Source organism: Erigeron canadensis, chromosome 1, assembly GCF_010389155.1.
Source record: "Erigeron canadensis isolate Cc75 chromosome 1, C_canadensis_v1, whole genome shotgun sequence".
In the NCBI taxonomy this organism is placed as follows: Eukaryota; Viridiplantae; Streptophyta; class Magnoliopsida; order Asterales; family Asteraceae; genus Erigeron; species Erigeron canadensis.
Genome location: NC_057761.1, coordinates 45,216,563 through 45,238,802, shown reverse-complemented (window position 1 = coordinate 45,238,802; position 22,240 = coordinate 45,216,563). Strand labels below are relative to the sequence as shown.

The 22,240-nt window shown below is 31.4% G+C and overlaps 1 protein-coding gene across 1 annotated transcript; it reads left to right on the top strand.

Moving 5' to 3' along the window:
- Positions 1-11,115: 11,115 nt before the first annotated feature.
- Positions 11,116-22,050, top strand: LOC122603482 (transcription factor IIIB 60 kDa subunit-like). The gene is made up of 17 exons (XM_043776198.1): positions 11,116-11,291; positions 11,376-11,457; positions 11,665-11,737; positions 11,838-11,911; positions 11,999-12,075; positions 12,666-12,722; positions 12,799-12,911; positions 13,146-13,234; positions 13,318-13,404; positions 15,267-15,560; positions 16,128-16,206; positions 16,311-16,429; positions 16,716-16,796; positions 17,179-17,244; positions 20,423-20,512; positions 20,729-20,782; positions 21,321-22,050. Exons 1-17 carry the CDS (start codon positions 11,227-11,229, stop codon positions 21,441-21,443), a joined length of 1,623 nt encoding a protein of 540 aa, XP_043632133.1. The 5' UTR covers positions 11,116-11,226; the 3' UTR covers positions 21,444-22,050.
- The last annotated feature ends 190 nt before the right edge of the window (positions 22,051-22,240 follow it).

Genomic DNA, 22,240 nt, shown 5'->3' with positions numbered 1-22,240 from the left:
ATCAAATGTCGAATATAATAAACTAGCTATTTAATCATTGTCATTTTAAATCCTAGACTAAATAATGTTTCATTTCCAACTCGACATGTCTTTGGATTTTCACTGTGTCAATCAAAAGAGGAAGCTATCGAAAACAACCATGTTGATTTATATGTTTTTTTTTGGCTTTTACCGTGTCAATCAAAAACAGATCGAAACACCCATTGATTTATACGTTTATCGTGAACTAATAGTTAATCTTTATAAATTGGGTTGTTTAACTAAAATTTAAGAACTATGTAACGTAGCATGTCCTTAATAAAGATTTCGTATCACTAAATGTTAATTATACAATTAGTATTTTATTTTTTGTTCATGTTTCTTTAGAAAAATAAACAACATAAAGTATGCTAACTATACAAAATTTAATTGTTTACTACCAATGTTAATATTGAAAACTTACAAAAAAATTAAATCAACAACCGCATATCGTGTGGGTAAAAAACCTTGTATAAATATAAATTGGTAATAAAATGTTACACTTAGCTTTAAAGCATTTATAAATTTATTATAGTAATTATTATTTGTGTTATTTAATTTAATATAATTTGGTTTTTAATATTGATATAAATGGCAGTGTTTCACCATTAAACTAAAATTTTAACGTGGATCCACGTTTACGTATCGAGTTTAAGTTTAATGAATTAAAGATAAACTTAAATGTATGACTCCAACTTGATACCTAAAAATGACTACTCGAGAAAAGAGGTTAATGAAATTACTAATATACTAGTTTTCAGACGGGTAAAATATATAAATCAATTTTTTTTAATAATAATGTAAGTATGCTAAATAAAACTAAATAAAATTCAAATAGATAAAGTACAAATTAAAGAACGAAACATATGATGATAAACTCTATATCAATATCAATTTCAGTTAACCTTTTTTTTCAACTTATTTTTTATTGACAAATTTGTTACTTTTGTTTATTGCAGTTTGAAGAAAGAAATAAGAAAAAATGTCAGATGATAAAAGAGGTGAACAAAAACAGTTTGATATTTCAATCTTTTGACGTTGTTACCAAATACAAAAACTTACCCAAATTTTCTTAAGTTATATGTTTATATATGTATCAAAAGAACAAAAAAAAAGTCCAAAAACAAATATGCAACATATTTAGAAAGAAAAGAAAAACAAAAACAAATATGCAGATATAGTAGAAACTTTTAAAAAATTATAAAAATACATGTCAATTCATCAAGAAAGACCATCTCGAATGTTTTGATTTTTTTCAGGTTGTTTCAATCCGAAATAGTCCATACATGCACAAACACGGAGTCGTAGATGATGGTTAACATGTGTTAGGTTAATATCATGATCTTATTTTTGTAGTTGAAGAATAAGCCACAAATTAATAAACCTATAATGAACAACAAACTAAATTATGAGAGATGAATAATAATAATAACATACGAATTCAATATCAAATAATAATGATTAAACATAAAAATATATATAATAAAAACTTTTTTTGTATGTTGAGTAAGTCGAACTTTTTTTGTTGTTGATAAATTCATGAGGTAGTGGAACTTTTTTTTTAGAATTTGTGAGGGTTTTTTTTCTTAAAACTAAACTAAAAGAGATGAATAATAATAACTACATAAGATTTAAATGTCAAATAATAATAATTAAACATGAACAAAAAATATATAAAAGAAAACCCTTTTTGCTTGTTGAGTAAGTCCAACTTTTCTTTAAAAAAAGAATTCGCGAGGTAGTCAAATCTTTTTTTGTTAAAAATTCGTGAGGTTTTTTTTATAGGTTGTGTATATATAATAACTTTTGGGAAAGTTAAAAATAAAAAAATAATGATTAGACATGAACAAGATATATATAAAAGAAAACTCTTTTTGTTTATTGAGTTAGTAGAACTTTTTTTTATTTTTTTTGAGAATTCGTGAGGCAGTCGAACCTTTTTTTTTTGTTAAAAATTCGTGAGGGTTTTTTCTTAGGCTGTGTATATATAATAAATTTTGGGAGAGTTTTAAGGATAAAAAGATTTGTTTTTTATTATTTAATAGAATATAGGTGAAATTTCTAAAAGAATATAGAAAAATATATATAGGATTAATTATGGTTGAGAGATAGACTTAAAGAGGAGGATTAGGAGTGCCAAGTGCATCCCTATCCTCCTTTTTTTATTTATATTATAATAGATAGATAGATAGATGAGTTTTTGCCTTTTGAGTTTATGGAGTACTTGTATATGATTGATTATTTATACTCCTTAATCAAACAAACTTAACTCTCATTCCTTAAATTTAAGAACCTGATATGTCTAATTTACCCTTCATCTTAATACAACATTATTTTCATTTTATAGATTGTGACTAAAATTCCATTTAAAAAAATTCAACCTTTATATCCCCCTCACGTGGAAACAAATAAAAAAACCCTAATTCACAATCCGTCCCCCCCCCTCACATCCCACCGCAAAAATTTATCACATCGTTGACCGCAATGAAATTATTTTTACGTTAATAATCGTCACCGTCTCACCGCCGCTGCATTGCGCGAACACCAATTTAGTTTTATTAACTTGGCAAACCTTTAAATTAAAAGGTGGACTTTCAAATCACATAATTGATAATTTGTTTAGTAGTGACGTATATGTATTATTAATTTAACTTATATAAAATGTCAATAGAGATTTGGATAATGGAATCACATCAACTTATAAATAAAATTAAAAATAGATACTGATAAAGGAAACACAATTAAAAATGGTAAGTGTCAATTTCGAAGCAATGTAATGTTTTTGTTTGTTGGTGAGGGTAGGGCCGAATATATGGTTCGCAAGCTGGATTTTTCCTCCAACGGTCAATTGAATTCACTGCATCCCATGAGGTGCTGCATACATGCATCTTCTTGGTTTAATGAATGAATAAAACAAAGGGAAAATGTTTTATAGAAGTTTTATAGCATGTATTATCTATTTTGGGTAAAGTATGAGAGAGATTATGTAAAATTTAAAGGAGGTTATGTAGAATTTAAGGGGACTATGTATGTTTATCAAATTTAAAGGTTTAATTTATAATTTTTTTTAAAGTAGCAATACCTAAAATTAAGTAAATCTGCAGTACAGATCATTTTTCCTAAAACAAAACATTTTAATTCCATGTTCCATTTCGTAGTGCTTTTCTAATCTTCTTATTTAATTTTAGGAAAAATGGTCTGTATTGCAAACTTTACCAAAATTTAGGTACCGACACTTTTAAAAAAGTTACAAATTAAACCTTTGAATTTGATAAACATTCATAGTCCCCCCTGAATTTTACATAATCCCTCATGCTTTACCTAAGATAGGTACCGCATGTTTTACCTAAACTTTCCCCTTAATTTTATTATAGTAAATTTTGGTTATATTAAAATAAAATTACCATTAGTCCCATAATTGTGTTAACCAACTCCACTTAGGTGGGTTGTCTAGTGATATCTTTTAAATACACTATGTGTGTCTCGGATGTGAGTTTTTCAAAGTGGTTTTTTATCTCAAAGTATTTTCCATGTAGAGAGAATTAGAGGTTCAGCAAATCGGTGGTTAAAATTGTCTCCAGCACGTCTGAATCCAAACTAACTTAAAAAAATAAAAGTCCCATAATTGTGTTAGTTAAAATGATCAAGGTTTAATCATTTATGAAAGTTTCAGATGAGTTTTTTTATTACAAATTTCATATTATTTTTATGTGACATAAATGATAATTTTATTAATAATTAATCAAAAATCAAGTGATCAAATGATTAAGAAAAAAAATAATGGATTACATGTATTATTATAGGGAAGTGATATTAGTACCATTATTTTTTATTAATGCATCACAATGTACAAATTGTATATCTGACTGTACAAGTCAGCAATGCACAGTCGTGATACATCAATCAAAATAAATGGTACGAATATCACTCCCCATTATTATAAGATTGAAATTTTTATGATAATTCTTAGGAAGACTTACAATTTATTTTTATTTTTTTTTAAGAAACTTTGCATATGTACTACAATGGTTATAAAATGAAAACTTATATTTAGTTTTTTATTTTTAGTTAAAACATTTTCAGGTTATCGTATTTGTGAAATATGTTTAATTTAATATTGAGTTTAATATGTAAGATAATGAAATACAACCGTTAAAATATATACTGTACTGTCTTATAAGGCAAATAACATTTTTGTTGAATTTTAACAATTCATCAAAACCACAATGCATCGATAATCAACACTATTAAGCTGTCGCCGCCACTACCAATAGACGCCATCATCACTGTTGTTGCGACCACCATCATCAATTGTCGTCGCCGCCACCACCAACACTATTACTGTAACACCCCGCTAAAGCGGAATATACGGGATGCACAGATAAGCACAATTGCACACAATACAAGTTCCAACACAACCAATATCATTAAAATATAACAGAAGTACGATAGTTATTACATAACTTGAGATAAACTTATAATAGTCAATGAACAAAAGACAGAACAATTGTCTTTAAGTACTGAAGTCTTGAACTGAACAAGCAGAGGAAAGTCTTCACAGCTCCTGATCTTGAACGCTCGAACAATTGCCAAATGAATGAGCTTAAAGGAAGAAGACTCCTATGCTACAAGATCTATAATCCTAGCCTGAAAAGCATGTAAGTTCAAAATGTCAACTACGAAAGTAGTTGGTGAGATTCACATCAAGTACGTTTTAGTTTACATATATGTATAATAAGAACAAGATCACAAGATTTGTACGTTGAACCAAAGTACTTTGTAATAGTAGAAAAGTAAGAACTAGGTCATATGATCTGCACATTTAACATAAGTACTTTGTAATAGTATGAACAGTACAAGAACGTATAATGAACTGTAAATATATATTGTCACTGCTAACCCGATTGGCCATAACTGAACTGTAATGTAAAGATATGCTCATAAAGTTCAAGTACGTCAAGTAAGATCTAGGTCAGAACAAGAACAAGTAATATGCATCCTCCAGAACTGCGGAGAATGAGGGTGGGCCTACCCTAAACAGCGTTGTCCATAATTACCTACGGTTCAATCCCTGAACTGTGGAATATGAATTGATAGCAGTGAACAAGAACTGAACAAGTACAAGTACGAACTAGAACATGTTAAAGATCAAGTACAGAGATATGAAAGTATTTAAGGATCCTGCCCATTCAAGACCTAACTACTCTTTGTAAATAGTTAAGAATCATTTCGTAAGTATCTCAAGATCATATAGTAGTACGTAGAATAGTTCAAGAACATATGTACAAGTACAAAATAGTTTTCATGCTTTTCCGTCCCCGATAAAAGAACTTGAACAAAATGTACGAAAGGGGGATTAGTGAACTCACAGTGATCTGGTACAAGCACAGTAGTATAAGCACAGAGAACAAGCACAGAGATAGATAGGTTATATCTACCAAATTCCAAGTACGTCTTGATGGAAGCCTAAGTACATGTCATTGATCATAAATAAGTACGTATATTAGTTCTTGTGATTAAATAATCACTGAAATGTCCTTGATGAACTGATGATTTGGTCCTTTGAAGATCTTTGGACGTTTTGACTCAAAAGGGTTTGAATGAACTTTAAGTACTCGAACTGAACGTCTTTGAACTCACACATAAGTGATTATCGTGTTAATGAGTTGAACGTGTCTTTAATAATGAACTTTAGCTTTAAGAACTCAATTTAGTTGTTCATAGAACTCGTACTTTAGTAATTAAGATAGAACATGTCTTTAGTGTACTCAATTAGGGTTTGCACAATGTACGTTGTTCTAGATCGTTTTAGGAACTAGTTCTGTTGTCAATAAGTAGCCTTTAATTGTGATTGATCAAATGATAATGAAGCTAAGGATTGATTTGGTGATCAAGTACATGATTAGATCGTTTTAAGTTCAAGTATGATAAGTTATAGAGTTAAGATCGTTTTAGGGTTTTAAACTCAACCTAGGGTTCCAAGACCGTTTCATTTGTTCATGGTCAAGATTGTTTCACTAGTCATCAGCTCAGGATCGTCCTAGACATCAAGCTCAGGATCGTCTTAGACATCAAGCTCAGGATCGTCTAAGTTATTAGGCTCAGGATTGTCTTGGAGTTTCTAGTACAAGATCGTTTCAGGGGCTACAGAACACAAACAAGTTCAAGAGTACAAGGTCATTACTAGTTCAAGAACAAGTGTTTGAGCGAAACCGATCCAAAGGATTAGTTACCCAATAAGTGTACCAACACGACATCACAACACAACTACCACACGAGATCAAACGAACAAGCACGAAGGGACCATAGGCTGCCCTAGGACGGTCTTGGGACCAAGATCGTCCCATTGCACCAAGGACAAGATCGTCCCATTCTCAAGAACAAGCACGAGCAACAACAAGGAGGTCTTGATCGAGTTCCGGACTTGTTTGGACATAGCACTAGTACGTATATACCCAATAACACTTACCAATAACACTTTTAATGCTTTTCAAGATCAAATAACACATGAACAAGTTGTGGCACTCAAGAACAAGTTGTACTTTCACTTTCAAAATGGATTTTGTAGATTAAAGCATATTATGACCCAAATTTGTTCACACAAATCTTATTCAACACATTTAGACACAAACCCAATAACTATTAACACGATTTTCAATCAAAAATTGGACCAAATCATCAAGAACATGAACTTGAAAAAGTACATTTTTAATTTGATCAAAAACTCGTAAAATGTTGTTGTTACCCGAGATTTGATTCAAGAAGTATGTTTTGATTATCACAAGGATGCTAAAAGTACAAACGATTTTGATTTAACAATCCAAAATCAAGAGATGCTTTGTGTGTGTGTTTAGGTGGCTGCAAGTGTGTGTTTTAGAGAGAGAGAGAGGTGGAAGGTGGGAGAAGATGAATAGTACTGTTTCTCTCTCTAGGGCTTCCTTTCTTTTCTATATATACCTTCCCCATAATAAATAAACTCAATAAATACAGGGACTATGTGCGAACATTTTTAACTAGGACTTTTATGAACACGAACGTTTACGAACCGAACTTTAATATTTCATCGTACTTAATCATAAACTCGTCATATAAACCAAGAGTCAAGATCAAATTGACCTTCATATAAGCACATAATTTAGGTCTAAAGCACGTCAAGAACTTAAATAAATTGAACTGTCTAGCCGTTCTTATGGCGAAAATACGTCTCAAAGAACTTATTTAGAACATTTCTAAGACGGTTGTTACAATTACGGCCGCGTGCCGCCGCCGCCCGTCACCGCCGCCGCTTTTACATCATCACCACAGTCACACGCCACTACCACCTGTCACCACCAACATCACCACCGCCATTACACGGATACCCTTATAGTAATATATTATAGTAGAATGACTCATGAAAATTTTCATACATATGAATGGTTAACATTTACGTATGGGTTATACAAACGATACCCTTTTCATATATTGTAACATAACATGGCAATATAAAATATAACAAGTTATTTTTTACTTTTTTTAAAATGAATTATTTGTGAATATTAAAAGGTCTAATATATATTGATTTGATTGGGCCCATGCTAGAGAGTCCCATTGCGAAATAGATCTGTAGTTTAAACCACTTGATGAAAACCTTTATCACCCATATATCTGAAAAGAGAAACCGACTCACTACTACGATAAGTGTAAATTACATACTTGTTGTTAGTTGTCACCCTAAATACGTTTAAGATAGAATTCGAATCCGTGACCTTTTGTAAAGAAAAAGGGCATTATTCCCACTAAACCATAATATAATAGAAACTAGGTGGAATACCCTACACGTTGTAGCATATATTAAAATATCTATAATCCCTTCTTTTAGATCAATTACTTTTACAACAATTATCAAAACTACTCGTCGTCGTCATCATCATCAGTCGTCGATGTTATCGCCAGTCTCCTCCAACACCATAAGCCACCATCGTTGATACAACATCGTGCTACTACACCAAATTTTTCTTTTTTGGAAAAAAATGTTTAGTTGAGGAGTGACATTAAGGATTAAATCTATATATATATAAGATGGTTAAAGGAACAAAAATGTAAATCTGTTTTATAAGCACTCTAAGCAATGAAACATATATGTTTGTATTTTTTTTTAGAGTTAACTAGATTTTAGACCTGCGTCCAACACTGGACTCGAGTTTATGATATTATCAATATTAGTTTTTTCATACATTTAAGTCATAAAAACTTATAATTTTAAAGATATATATTGCAAGTAATAGTACAATAATCACAGGTTCGTCACTGTCATTATTAGTTGAGACATATTGTTGGAATTATTTGCCGTAGTCATTCTCTATTATAGAATTTTTTTTAAAGCAGTTACACCGATAATGTAATATTATTATGAAAGATAATTAAGAATTAAAATATAAAAATACTTATGATCCCGTACTTGACATTCAAGTAGATTGTTTAATTATGATGTGGGGCCATAAAACAGAGAAGTTTATTTCAATCACTTGTCCTATGATAACTTTATAACAATTAGGATTGTTTTCCTAGTATTTGATAATAATTAGGACCCTTGATTTGAGTGCTAATAGTAACTTTAAACATTAATACACAAAACTAATATATAAAAAAAGAAAATTTTGTATCTTTTTGATTGAGAGATGGAATGAATTTTTAATGGGGTTCATATTAATTTGGATTTATCATTCAACTAACCCTCTGTTGTAAATTGTGTTTTCTTTTGTGATCGTCCCATGTTTTGTAATTCCTATAGGTATCAATTTATAATATTTTCTTATAAGAAATATTTATCTTTAGTCATGTAGTCGACATTGATATTTATATGTATAAATCTATATTTTATTTTTATATAATAATAAGTAAAGAAAAGTCAAAATTGAAATCCTGAGAAAGTCAAGAGATGTGATTACACGGATTGTTTATAGCATTTTAAAGATAAGATAAATTATTAAATATATAAATTTAAATGTAAAAATGTAAGTAAAAACAAATTTAAAAGAATATACTTCTAAAACATTAAACACATATATTATATTTCATCTTTTGAAATAATTTTTTGTACATAATATTTCATACGTTGAAATTGTTTTAACTAATTAAATGATTAACTTTTTTTTTTTAAATCCTTTTCAAGTTGAAGGCTAAATCAAGTATAAATTAAGTATTAGGGGTTAAAAAATGTAAATTATTGATGGAAAACAAAAAAGTGTAAATTAATGAGATTTTTTCGATAAATACTAATATAATAATATATTTGAATAATGATTATTAGAATTTTTAATTTATAATTAAATTCAATGATGACATAAGCGAAAGTCAATTTGATAAAATTAAGCGATTTAATTGGTTAATAAGTCATTAGTTCAACTGTCTCATAGTATATACTAGATTTTAGACCCGTGTCCAACACTGGACACGGGATTTACAATATTAACAATATCAGATCTTCATACATTTAAGTCATAAAAGCTTATAATTTTTAAAAAACACGGTTTTAAGTGTTATATTTTGCAAGTTGTAGTACAATAATCATAGGTTCCTCACTGTCATTATTAGCCTAGACATATTGATGGAATTGTTTGCTGTAGTCATTCCATAAGGCACATGCTATATATAATAATTTCTCCATTATAATATATTTTGAAACAGATGTACTCATAATGTGATATTATTATGAAAAATAATTAAGAATTAAAATATAAACATATTTGTGATCCCGAACTTGACATTCAAGTATATGTATTTAATCATGATGCGCGTTCATAACACGCATATGTTTATTTTCAATCACTTGTTCTATGATAATATGATAACAATTAGGATTGTTATTATATTCTTTGATAACAATTAGGACTATCTAATATCTGTTAATAAGTCATTAGGTTTTCAAATAACTTTTTGTAGAAAATATTTCATATGTTAAATTTTTTTTATTTAACTAAATGATTGTAAATTTTAAAAAATTCTCTCAAGTTGATGGCTAAAAATATATATAAATTAAGTGTTCAGGGCTAAAAAGTGTAAATTATTGATGCAAAACAAAAAAGTGTAAATTAATGAGACTTTTTCTACAAATATATATAAATACTAAAAATATATATAAATTAAGTATTCAGGGTTAAAAAGTGTAAATTATTGATGGAAAACAAAAAAGTGTAAATTAATGAGACTTTTTCTACAAATTAATATAAATATTAATATAATAATATATTTGGATAATGATTATTAAGATTTTTAATTTGTAGTTTATCTAAATGGTGATATCATCAAAAGTCAATTTGATGAAATCGAACGATGTGATTGGTTAATTAGTCATTAGTTCAACTGTCTTATAGTATATATTAAGATTAATATTAAGATTACAAAAAAAGTTACAAGTTTCATCCCTAACTTTCATAAATTACGATTTTAATCGTTGGCGACCTTCATCTACACTTTTGGTCAAAAAATCAATAATTCAGGTAAAAAAAAGTCAATCAATTTTGGTCAAAAAGTCAACGCTTCTAGACCAAAACTATTGACGTGGCTCCAAAATCAAGGACCAAAATCTTAATTTATGAAAGGTAGAGATGAAAAGTGTATTTTATTAACAAAACACAAGGATGATTTTTGTTATTAACTTTTACGAGTATTTTTTTATAATATAAATTTTATAAACCTCTTATTAAGACTTATTTAATACCCTAAACAAAACAAAATAGACCAATCGGCGTGGTTGCTCAGCCTTATTGGCGTCGGAGTGGGATAAAAAGTTGTTTCTTGAATCGTTTATATAATACCCTAAACAAAACAAAATAGACCAATCGGCGTGGTTGCTCAACCTTATCAGCGTCGGAGTGGGATAAAAAGTTGTTTCTTGAATCGTTGGGTTTTAGGCCCAACTGGTAATTCCTAGGGTTTTAGGCTCGTAACGCCTGGGTTTTTAGGCCCTCCAATTATAACGCTCTTTCTTTGTAAGCAAAATAAAATAGACCAACCTACTTATTTTTGTTATTTTTTTTTTTTTACAGTATTTACTTCACCTTCAATACCTCCCTCCAAATTTAGACAATTTTTTTTATGTGAAATCACATCATATACTAATTATATATATATATACGATAGTTCATTATAAATCGATTAAGCCCCTTCTTAAAACAGTCTCCGTCTATGTTGAAGATACTTAACTAAAGAAGTTATAAGACAAATATGACTTGGTGCCCTCATTGTGTCAAAAATAGCCAAACACATCGTGATCACACCACCGGCAGCGTGTAAGTTTCCTTGTCGTAACTATAAATTTGCCGTCTTTATTGTGTATGATGTAATATATATGTATTTGTTTTGAAATAATTCAGATGTTGTGTTGATTGCGGAAAAGTTATATCGCAAGATTTATATACAGAGGATGCTACTTTTGTTAAAGATGCTGGCGGAGGGGTATGTATATATATACTCACTTTTTTTTATTTATGTATTTATTTATTTTGTTAAATGCAAATATTCATAATGTAATAATAGTAATTAGTAAGCTGCTATAGATTACATACAATTTTAAGGCTTTCTTTCTTTTTTATACATACAATTATCTGCATTTTGTTGTTTATTTGACTACTTGGGTTTACGTATAATAAAAATTAAATGCAGGCTCGTCTGGCAGGCAACCTTGTTAAAATGGGAAGTGCTTGTTCCGAGTCACATATAAGAACCTTAAATAAAGGTACTCTCATTGTCATTTCGGTTTTATATTTAAGTTTATATCAAGGAAGTTGTAGGCTTGTAGCTATCATTTTATATATGCATATTTATATTTATTGCAGGGAACACGGTAATCTCTGAACTCACAAACAAATATGGGATCACCAACGTTGATCATGCTACTAAATATTACCAGGTTTGTGTTTTCCATCCTTTTAATATCTGTCGCATCAATGTGCTTATTGAGAATGGTAATTTTTGAGTAGATAAAAAAAAATTGCAGATAGCTGTTGAGCGTGGCTTTACAAGGGGGCGTAGAACACCTCTAGTTGCAGCTGCCTGTCTATATGTTGCTTGCCGGTTAGTGGTTTCTTGTACATCAATATCATGCTAGTACATAAAGAAGCATTTTTGTTTGTATAATCAATGTGGTTGTATCAACTTGTTACGTCACTGCACCTGCTGTCCTTAGAGTCATTAAACAATGTAAAATGGTCTTCATCTTAAAAAACCCCGACAAATATAATTAAATGATATGCTTCTGGTTACTTGTATTCTACTATTTACAGATTGTGTTTCAGAATATGCTGATGTGGAAACCACATTATAAATGATCTTGGAGCTATAGAAATTCAGATGATATGATGCTTTGCTAATATAGCTTGGAAGCTTATCTACATACAACCATTATTTATGAAATAATTCAATATTTATCTAGAGATAGTTATACATATTCTGTGTATATATTTTCCCATTGAAAGTTACATGTAATATTCCATGTTGTCATGTTCAGTGTAGTTAGCCTGCTTGTGTATGTGCTACTCTCTACATATATCAATTGGCATACATTTTGACTTTGGCTTTTATGGTCTAACAGTATAATACTTTCAAATTGTGTTATTTTCTGCTTAGATCACTAATCAAACATTATTACTTATTATATTATGCAGGGAACTAGAAAAACCTTTTCTGCTTATTGAATTTTCCAGTGAATTGGGTGTTAGTGTGTAAGGAATCACCTACTGTTAAATATATTACGAAAATCTTATCATGGCAATCTGATGCTATAATTTTTATTTTCAGCTATGAGTTAGGCACTGTGTATTTTCAACTATGCATGTTGTTAAGCCTCCAGGATCATCCCTTTGTTCAAAAACCAGTTGATCCTAGCCTTTTTATGCATCGATATACAAGTGGTAAGATTTTGTTTCCCGTTCATGAAATACTTATCTATTTTCCTTCAAGAATCTTTTGGAAGCTGCCTAACTTCCAGAACATCTGTCAACTTAGTCATCTTGTTGCATTTGTGATTTGTCTTCAACAAGTATAATTGATTTACTTTGACCGATGGCAAAGTGGATACTTCTTTTTTATATAAATGTTACCCCATTTTATTTATTTATTTATTTATTTTTGTGTGTGTGCTGTAGGACTAATGAAAAATGACGACAGTAATAATAAGAAAGTTTTGAACACTGCATTGCACCTTGCAGTTAGCATGAAAAGAGACTGGATTCAGGCTTGATCCCTTCTAGATTTCAAAATTTTATAATAGGTTTTTTTTCTCTTAGTGCAAGTTTATCAGTTCGTGTTTTTTATCAGACTGGGAGGAAACCTAGTGGTATATGTGCAGCGGCTATCTATGTTTCTTCGGTGTTACACGGATATAATTTTTCAAGAGCAGACGTTGTACGTGACCTTATACTTGGAATTATTTCTCCATGCTTACAAGTTGCCACCATATGTTCCTTAATGTGAACATAATGTCATGGATCATTTTTTCACTTTTCATGATCAATTGATGAACTTCTGTTCTAATTTTTTTTTTTTATATAGATTTTTTCAGTTTTACAAATTCCATTTGATCCATTACCCAACTTGCCAAACCTACTCATTTTTCACATTATATTTTTGCGAGTGGAGGAATAATGTTAGGTAAGAATAAACTACAAGATGCACCAGTGGATTTTATTTTGTACTTTTTGTTTCATCACACTATCTGTTTGATGGATGCTTGTGCACTGGCTTTATGATGTCTTTACTTTTGAAGCACACATGACACGTTAGCCACTAGTAATTCTAAAGTTTCAGAGTTTCTTTTGCTATCAAGCTTTTGACATGTCAAATGCTTTGACCAAAGCAACACTCTTTTGGCTATATGAAGTTTAATGTTATTTGCAGTGTTGATCATCTTGTGCTTTTTGATCTATCATAGATCATTTTCCTTTTGGAACTAAGTGATAGTTGTTACAGCTCATTTACTTCATTTTCTTGATTATTCTTGGTACAAGTTAAGTGTTTATTTCATTCACTATAGACTTTTTATCCCCATAACTCCCTTCGAGTGTTCTTTCCTATCCTTTTTCCGGTATCCATTCGTATCTCGTCTAGTTACTTTCATGGTAAATAGTATGCATTATAGGTGTGCTAAACCTTGACACCTCAGAAAATGTGGCCGATATGCATAATTATAATTCTCCTTGTTGGGCTAAAATAAGTCTTAAGAGTAACAGGCTCATGTTGACTGACAACTTAGGAGGCGTTGATCGGGTTTTCCCAAAAGCTATAATTACATCTTTTGGGTCCACCACACAACATATAGAGTAAATTTACAACACTTGGTTGCTACTTATTTTTTTGTTATCCCATATGACTCTACAAACAAAGTTAGCATAGTTGTTTGGCTTGGAATGCAAGTTCTAGAGATGCCATGACCACCTTGGATCGAATCCACGTGAATATGTGATTAAGTCTTGCATGCTGCTTTAAGTCGTATTGATCTGGTCAAATGCTTGAATTTGTACCTCACTTTTCATTTTATAATTTGTTTTTAGTGAACTGAAACCAAATCATGAGGTGTAATTAGAACATACAGAAAAGTCTATCTTGCTAACATGTTATGTAAGAAAGCGGTATCAACGCATGTAAACTATTGAATAGTCACTTAAATACAATCCTGCATTAGTGTTTCCATCAACTGCTATTGCCTCTTTTTCCTACCTCATCTTATGTATGTGATAATGTATGCTTAAATTTAAGTGATAATTATCGATTTGCATCAAGTTTTGTGGGTTGTGAATGATTATATGCTCATTAGTTGCGTACCAATACTACTTAGGTAATATATGATAGGATCAGGATATAAACATTTCAGAAATTAAGCAGTAAAATAACAATATAAAGCAAACATGACTAGGAACAAGAAAACGGCTTATATTCAAGAGATCAGAAAAGTTTCTTAATTATGTGCTGATAGTCTATCTAGAGTTAAAACAAGCAATGATAGTATTTACACAGTCAATAAGCAGTGATGGTATTTCTTTAGTTAAATTGGCAAACCTTATACTCATAATCTTTTACCCTAAATCTATGTATAGGGGTTTTGAGGCCTCTTCAAAGCATTCCGGATTTGTAGTTTGCTTCTTGTTTCTTCATTTTCAATAATCAATTTAATAACATTCCGTGAAGTAACAGGATGGTATAATAGCTTATTGAACACTTTTGTTTGTACTTATGGTATTACTCTAATGTGACTTGGAATGGCTGACTAGATGGAAGAATTCACAAATGAAGCTATGAAATTCGAGAAGGATATGCGGTTCTGCAAACAATCTAAGATGCCTGGAGTAACAGAAGTGGTCTGCCAGCACAAAAACAGTGCTGTTCAATCTGGTTTTGGCCTTTGTAGGAATTGTTATTTGGAGTTCTGTGGGGGACTTGATGGTTCTGAACCTCCAGCATATCAACGTGCTGAAATGGAAAGATTATCTAAGGAATCAGTGAAAAGTATGATGGACTCTACTCTTAACACAGAGCCCCTCCCAAGACCTATTGCAAATGGAAATGTATGGATAGCCATTATAGCTCTTGTGCTTCACTGCAACTTATTCCTTCATATTATAAACAGCGATGTGACTCCATATCAAGTTAAAGTTTTTTTTGACTTGCTATCATGTTGCTTTAGTAGAACATCTAGAGGTGGCAAATTGAGTAGCGTAGACCAGAAACACTTTTTTTTTTACTAAAGTTTGTTAATAGTTAGATAATGTGTCAAATATGACTAAGAAAGTTCTATTGGTTTAGTAACCTCTTACTTTTATTTTACTACAGTGATTTGTTAGTATTTATGCAATTATAATACACTTTCAATGGCTTTTAACCTGCTCACTCATTTAAAGCTTCTTTTACTGTAGTTTTGTAAATTTAATCTTACGAAATACAACATAGCCCAAATTTACCCATTGGTAAGTAAATATATTGAACTCAGCTTTTCTAATTAGGAGAACTTGTTCTGCATGTCCTTACAACAGTTTAAGACCACTATATATGTTGCTGATATGTACAATGTAGAGTTAGATTATGTTTACTACGGATTAATGTTTGTTGAAGTGTTAACTTGTTCATAAATGTAGGGAAGTCAGCATTACAGTGAACTCCAAGCAAATGCCAAAGAAAATTATAAAGGCTCCTCACCAGAGTTCCAATGTGCTTGTAAGTTGTATTCGCATTGTTTTTGCGACCCTGCTTCAGGTTCGGTTGAGGATATCGTGTTTTTTATACTTTATCGATCTTCTTCTTTGACATAATTTTATCAGCTCCCAACCCTGGAATGCTCGACAAAATTGGTGATACTGCAGATATTTTTATAAGCTCGAAGGACCCCCCTGCTACTGTTGATGAAACAGATACCCTCTCTGAAATTGATAATAACGAGGTACAAGAATCTTATGGAACTAATACTATTCATTTTATTTTACATTTTGATGTTTCATTAGAAGTCATCAAGTTGTCCTAAAATTTGTCTCACTACCGGTGGTAAGTTTCTTGGATAATTAATTAAATATGTGTTACTTTTACAATGATAACTTATAAAAGTCAAAAAGTCGGCTCTAAACTGCAGATTGCTTTATATTAATATTCTCTTGCCTCTTTATTCATTGCAATAAGTTATATGCTGTATTAGCTTATTATCAATATATCTACATTCTCTTGGGGTTTAGGTTGATTGTTACCTGCTCAATCCGGAAGAAACTCGGCTTAAGACGAAAGTATGGGAAATGATGAACGAAAACTCCAAGCAGGTGATTATTTAAATATTTTCACTTTAATGCTTCAGTAGAGATGTGGCAATTTCTACCCGTTTGCTTGAACAAATATAGCTTCAGAGGAAATTGGTCAAAGACTGATCAAAGTGTATCTTTAATAAATAGAGCCACCAAATTTCTTTACTCGAAAATCTAGTAGTGAAGTACATATTTTGTTTGTAATCATCTTGCACATTAAGGGTGTGTTTGGTTTATAAAAGGGTATGATATTGGGTATATGTTTAAAAGAAAAGTAAAATAGAAACTCAGAAATTAATGAATTTGAGTATTTTAAAGATAATGGAGAGTGTTTGTGTGTGTGTGTTTGAGAATAAATAGTAAAAGTGTTTGAGAGATACTGAGATACCTTATAATACAGGCACGTAAGCTCTATACCGGGACCTCACAGGAGATACGTGAAGCACAGGCACTTGCTAAAAAAGAGGTAACTGTATCTCTTTTTGCATCACAAAGTTTACTTTTGGAAAATTGGCTTAGTTGATATTTTGTATAGGTGACAAAAATGCGGGTTGGGTAACTGGTCAAAACAGGTAGATTTTTTTGCTGATTGAAATGGGTTAATGTGAACCAGTGTCTAAGTTTGTTTGGTTTCTATACACTACCAGTGCACCAAATATGAGTATCAAATTATTTATTTTCAAGAGTAATATTAGTTCTATGAATAAAATATGCTAGCATATTTCGTGTACTAGAACAGATTTTTGGAGTTTTGGTGAGTTTTGATTTTTGACCTGTTTTATTTTAGCTAAAAGTTTAGTTTAAACCGTTTGAAATAAAACATTACATCCATTATTCTTCAGGATGTGGGTCAAAATTGCTATATTTTGTTTGCACTCGAAATTCAGAGTAACCTTCTAGGAGTACCTCTTTGAACAACGTGATTACACAATCATGATAATAATGTTGCTTGTCCTATGAATTTGAGCTAGATCGGTTTATGCATTGTAACACCCATCGTTTAAAAATAAGGATTTCCAAAAACTTTTGCCTAACGGCGTCAAAGAAAGCGGAATTAAACTTTAAAAGTCCAAACCAGCAAAACCTGTTTGGTTTATTCGTTAAATGGTGTTACTAGCCATATCATCAAAATAAGTCTAAATGGAAATCCATCGGTTGCCCAACATTAAACAACCGAGCACATCATCAATACAAGTCATTATTATCTAAACAATAAGCAAATGTCTAAAGCGAGCAGCCACTATGGGTAAACTATAACCAACTTCAAGATCATCTACCCATGCCTCACATCTTCTCACATCTACCTGCTCACTATTGTTGGACCTGAGGGCACAACACATTTTGAAAGAGCAAGTGTTAGCTAACGAATTAGCTAAGTAAGATAACATATAAGTTATGAAACGTTTGTCCATTTAAAACATTATATAAAAGTCATATTAAGTCGTTAAGGCACAAATCCTCAAACATATCATCACACTTACATATCATATCATCAACATCATTTATATTAGGATGGGTCATCCTAAATGTGCCTAGTCATCTTTTGCATCATCACATATCACATTTGAACATCTTTATAATTGTGACAAAAGTCACGCGTCTCATATAACATATGCATCTCGTTAAGTGTGACATAAGTCGCACCCGACTAGATGAACCACCATTCAGTAGTGCATCAATGTCATTAAGGGATGGCAAGCCAATCCAGGAGTAATCCGTATGTTCAAAGACATTGGTGGGTAATCACTCCACCCGGAGATACTCAAACCACGTAATTACGTTGCAAGGAGCCACCCAAGCAACCATATACGCACTCACCGGGAAAGGGCAAGTACGGGTTAAGCTTAACACTTTCACATCAAATTTACGAGCTCGATTTCACATCACATATAGTTTAGGTGTTTACACAACCTAAACAATCATCACATATACATCATTACGTTTGGGCCCTTAAACGTGCACGTGTCATGGCAACTTAATAAGTTTAGTGAACTAGATGAACAAGCCATGTAATCATGCACATTTCACATATCATCATCATACATCACATTTCATAGCGTTTCATTTCATATCATCACATCGCATACATTGTTACATCACATACATCGTCATATATCATTGCATATCGTATATCATTACAACATTGCATAACATTTATCATCTTAGATCGTACATCATTTCATATCATATCATCTATTAAGCATACATAACATCTCATAGCAATACGTATCATTGGGGTAGCATTTCGGGCTTTTATATGCATCTACATAGCCCATATCACCTCCCGTATAATCCCGAATACCCATAAGCAACCAAGATATCATTAGGGGAAATTATATGAAAACTATGTTTTTGTTGAACCCTCAGCGTGTCAAAGTAGTGTATCTTACCTCGTAGAAGCACACAACAAATGATAACGTAAGTTACCGAGCTTTGCAAGTATTCCCGACTACCTATAATCATTAAACGACATAATGAGCTAATAAATACCCACTCACTTATGGTCATGACTCACGTCTAAATACCTATAAACATGACTCATGACAATGCTTGATGCATCAGACATTCGATTAATACTTTAAAGCTTACATAACTCGACGAAACTCGGGATACACTCACTAAATTAACCTTTCTGGAAACTTGACATTACAATCATCTTTCAAAAACATTTCCATTAGAAAGTAGACTCTCTCACGATTCCGTGGATATCTTATTTGTCAAAAACGGAGTTACGGTTCAAAAGTTATGGCCATTTAAAAATTCCGTCGCTATTGCGTCGCAACTACCAAGTTGCGTCACAGCTATGTGTCACTGGTTTCCAGTTGCGCCGCAGCTAGCCCCGATTCTGCACAAACCTCATTGTTTAACCTCCAAAACTTAACCAAACACACCCCAAACGACCCCAAACCTTATGAACGACTTTTAACCCTCAAAATTCATCATTTTAAGACTCTAATGATGTCATGAAAACAACCCTTAACATCCAATTGATTTGCAACACAACAACAATCATTTTAGGTTACCGAATCGATTCAAACTCACGTTTTTGACTCCAATCAACCCTCTAAAGACCTAGATCAGTTATGAATCGAATCAAGGGATTGAAAGGACATGAAATCAATGTTATTATACCTGGGATACCTGGAGATTATAAAGAGAATGTAAAAACTTGATCAAAACACTCTCGAATCAACCAAGCGAAGATGAAATCGAACAAGGAATTGATTATGGCAATGGGGAATGGTTAGGGCTCAAAGAGAAAAGGATAATATGAGTAATTAGAAGCTAATGGCCTGCTCCAAGACCCTAATCCCGTTTTTTAGTTTCCACCTATGTCAAAACTAGTCCTAAGGCTTCCTTATGGCTCATATTTAGCTCAAAACACCTATTGGGAATACTTACTAACACTTTAATCACAATTAATCATCTTAAACAAATTAACACATGAATCATTAAGGCTTTAAAACTTACACATAATGCACATTAATCACACATAAACATTAAATCTCTTAGAGACTTAACGGACACGTTGTGTTGACTTAACGACTCAAGTCAACCGTTAATTAAAAGTTCGGGGTGTTACATGCATGGTTAATTAACCGTTATATTGGTATTCATGCTTTTATTTGTTTGATGTGAATCAGAAAGATAAACGTAGGCGAGCTATGGAGGCCAAGAATGCTAAGCCTGCTCAAACTGCTGCAGAAGCTGCTGGTCAATTGTTCACAAAAAAGGTTTGTTCCCAGATTATAAGTATATCTTTGGAACTTGATGCGCAATTCTTTCCAGAAGATACATATAGTATTTAGTATTCACTCATTTGTATTATTATGATATTCAAGAAACAGATCCCTGTGGTTTCCAGCATTGGAAATTAAAGTGGTATGTATTCTTGAAAATGATCAAACTATCGTGTCTTAATAACTTCTTTCTTTTTGATTTTGTTGCAGAAATTAAGTTCCAAAATTAACTATGATGCGCTAAAAGATATCTTCGATGACGAGGTAAACAAGTTAGCCTTTATCCATTTTTTATTTAGTATGCTTGTCGAGTTTGTTCATATATGTTTTTCTGTTTATTTTTTTCCAAGCTCATCTGTTTTAATAAACTAAAGTAAAGAGTCCAATGATCATTTCATCTATCAAATGTTATAAACAATTAAAAATGATTCAGTAATTAGTTATTTTAATCTAAAGCATCACCGGAGTGCCCCCATCCATTTACTCTAGACAGTTTATGGAATTATTCAGGCTGTTTCAAATGATTTTTCTTTGGTTCAGTTACCAAGCCTAAAAAGAAAACCGTTCCGGTTAACTTAAGATTTGGTACGGGTTATTGGTTTTTTGTTTTCGAATATTTTCAAACATCTTTAAATAAAATTGTGTTTGGCCCCATCCATTTACTAAAGCATCAACTTTTTGTGATGATGAAATGATTAAATTGATCTTGAAGATTTTCACAAAAGTGAATGTTTTATACTAGAACATCTCATTGATCTAAGCTATAAAGTTTAAGAAAGTTATCCATGTTATGTTGTTGCAGCCAAGTCCAAAAAAGAGCCGTATTGAAGATGAGGATGAAGAATCTGGGAAGGAACCTAGAGAAACAAACGATATGGAACATAATGATGATGAAACAGAAGGTCACGAATGGAACAATGATTAGAGCCACAGCAAAATTATGCCAGTTGACTAAATTTGGATGAATTTGGGCCTTTAAAAAAAATCTGGACCATATTGGATCATCTATATTTACCACGCGGGTCATATTGGACCCTAAAAATTGTTTTACTCGTAACTTTTTACCGGGTCAAATTGGGCAGCTCAACACCAAGAACAGGTTCGCTAGCTGGAAAACCTCCAATCACGCCATCAAATCCATCATCTCCATTAATCCATACTAGTAGCTGAAAGATTCTAAGTTTCCAACGACTCGCAAATCCATTTTATGAGGTTTCCAGTCTTTCCCTTTATAAATATTATACATAATTAATTTTTTGAAAGATTTATATATATGTATATATATTATAATATAATTGATTATTACTAAAACAAATGTATATAATTAATGGGTCATGTTGAATTTCAATTTATTAGATATAGATGTAATTAATGATTTAGTAGCTCATGAGATTGCTGTAAATTACATATCCTTTTTAGCAAGAAAGTGAATTTCAATTTATTAGATTGTTGAAATGTAAATAGATGAATGTGTTTGATATTATACGCGGATTTTTATTTTAATGAATAGCTTCACAATATTTCTTTGTTAATCTATTTGTTAAGTTAGTTGTTACAAGTTTGCTAATTGCTTAACTGGGGTCTTGTTTAAAATAGATTTCATGTCAGACCAACAAAGTACTAGAGATGAGATTGAAGATGAGGTATCTTCATCGAAATCAAACAAAAAACTTTCTCTAGTATAGAGTTGCTCTGAAAAGTTTGGGCCATCTGGGAATAGAA

Coding starts and splice junctions, on each gene's coding strand:
- LOC122603482 (XM_043776198.1), top strand. CDS start 11,227: ATGACTTGGTGCCCTCATTGTGTCAAAAATAGCCAAACACATCGTGAT. Junction 11,738..11,837: donor TATAAGAACCTTAAATAAAG/GTACTCTCATTG, acceptor TATTTATTGCAG/GGAACACGGTAATCTCTGAA. Junction 20,783..21,320: donor AAGATATCTTCGATGACGAG/GTAAACAAGTTA, acceptor ATGTTGTTGCAG/CCAAGTCCAAAAAAGAGCCG.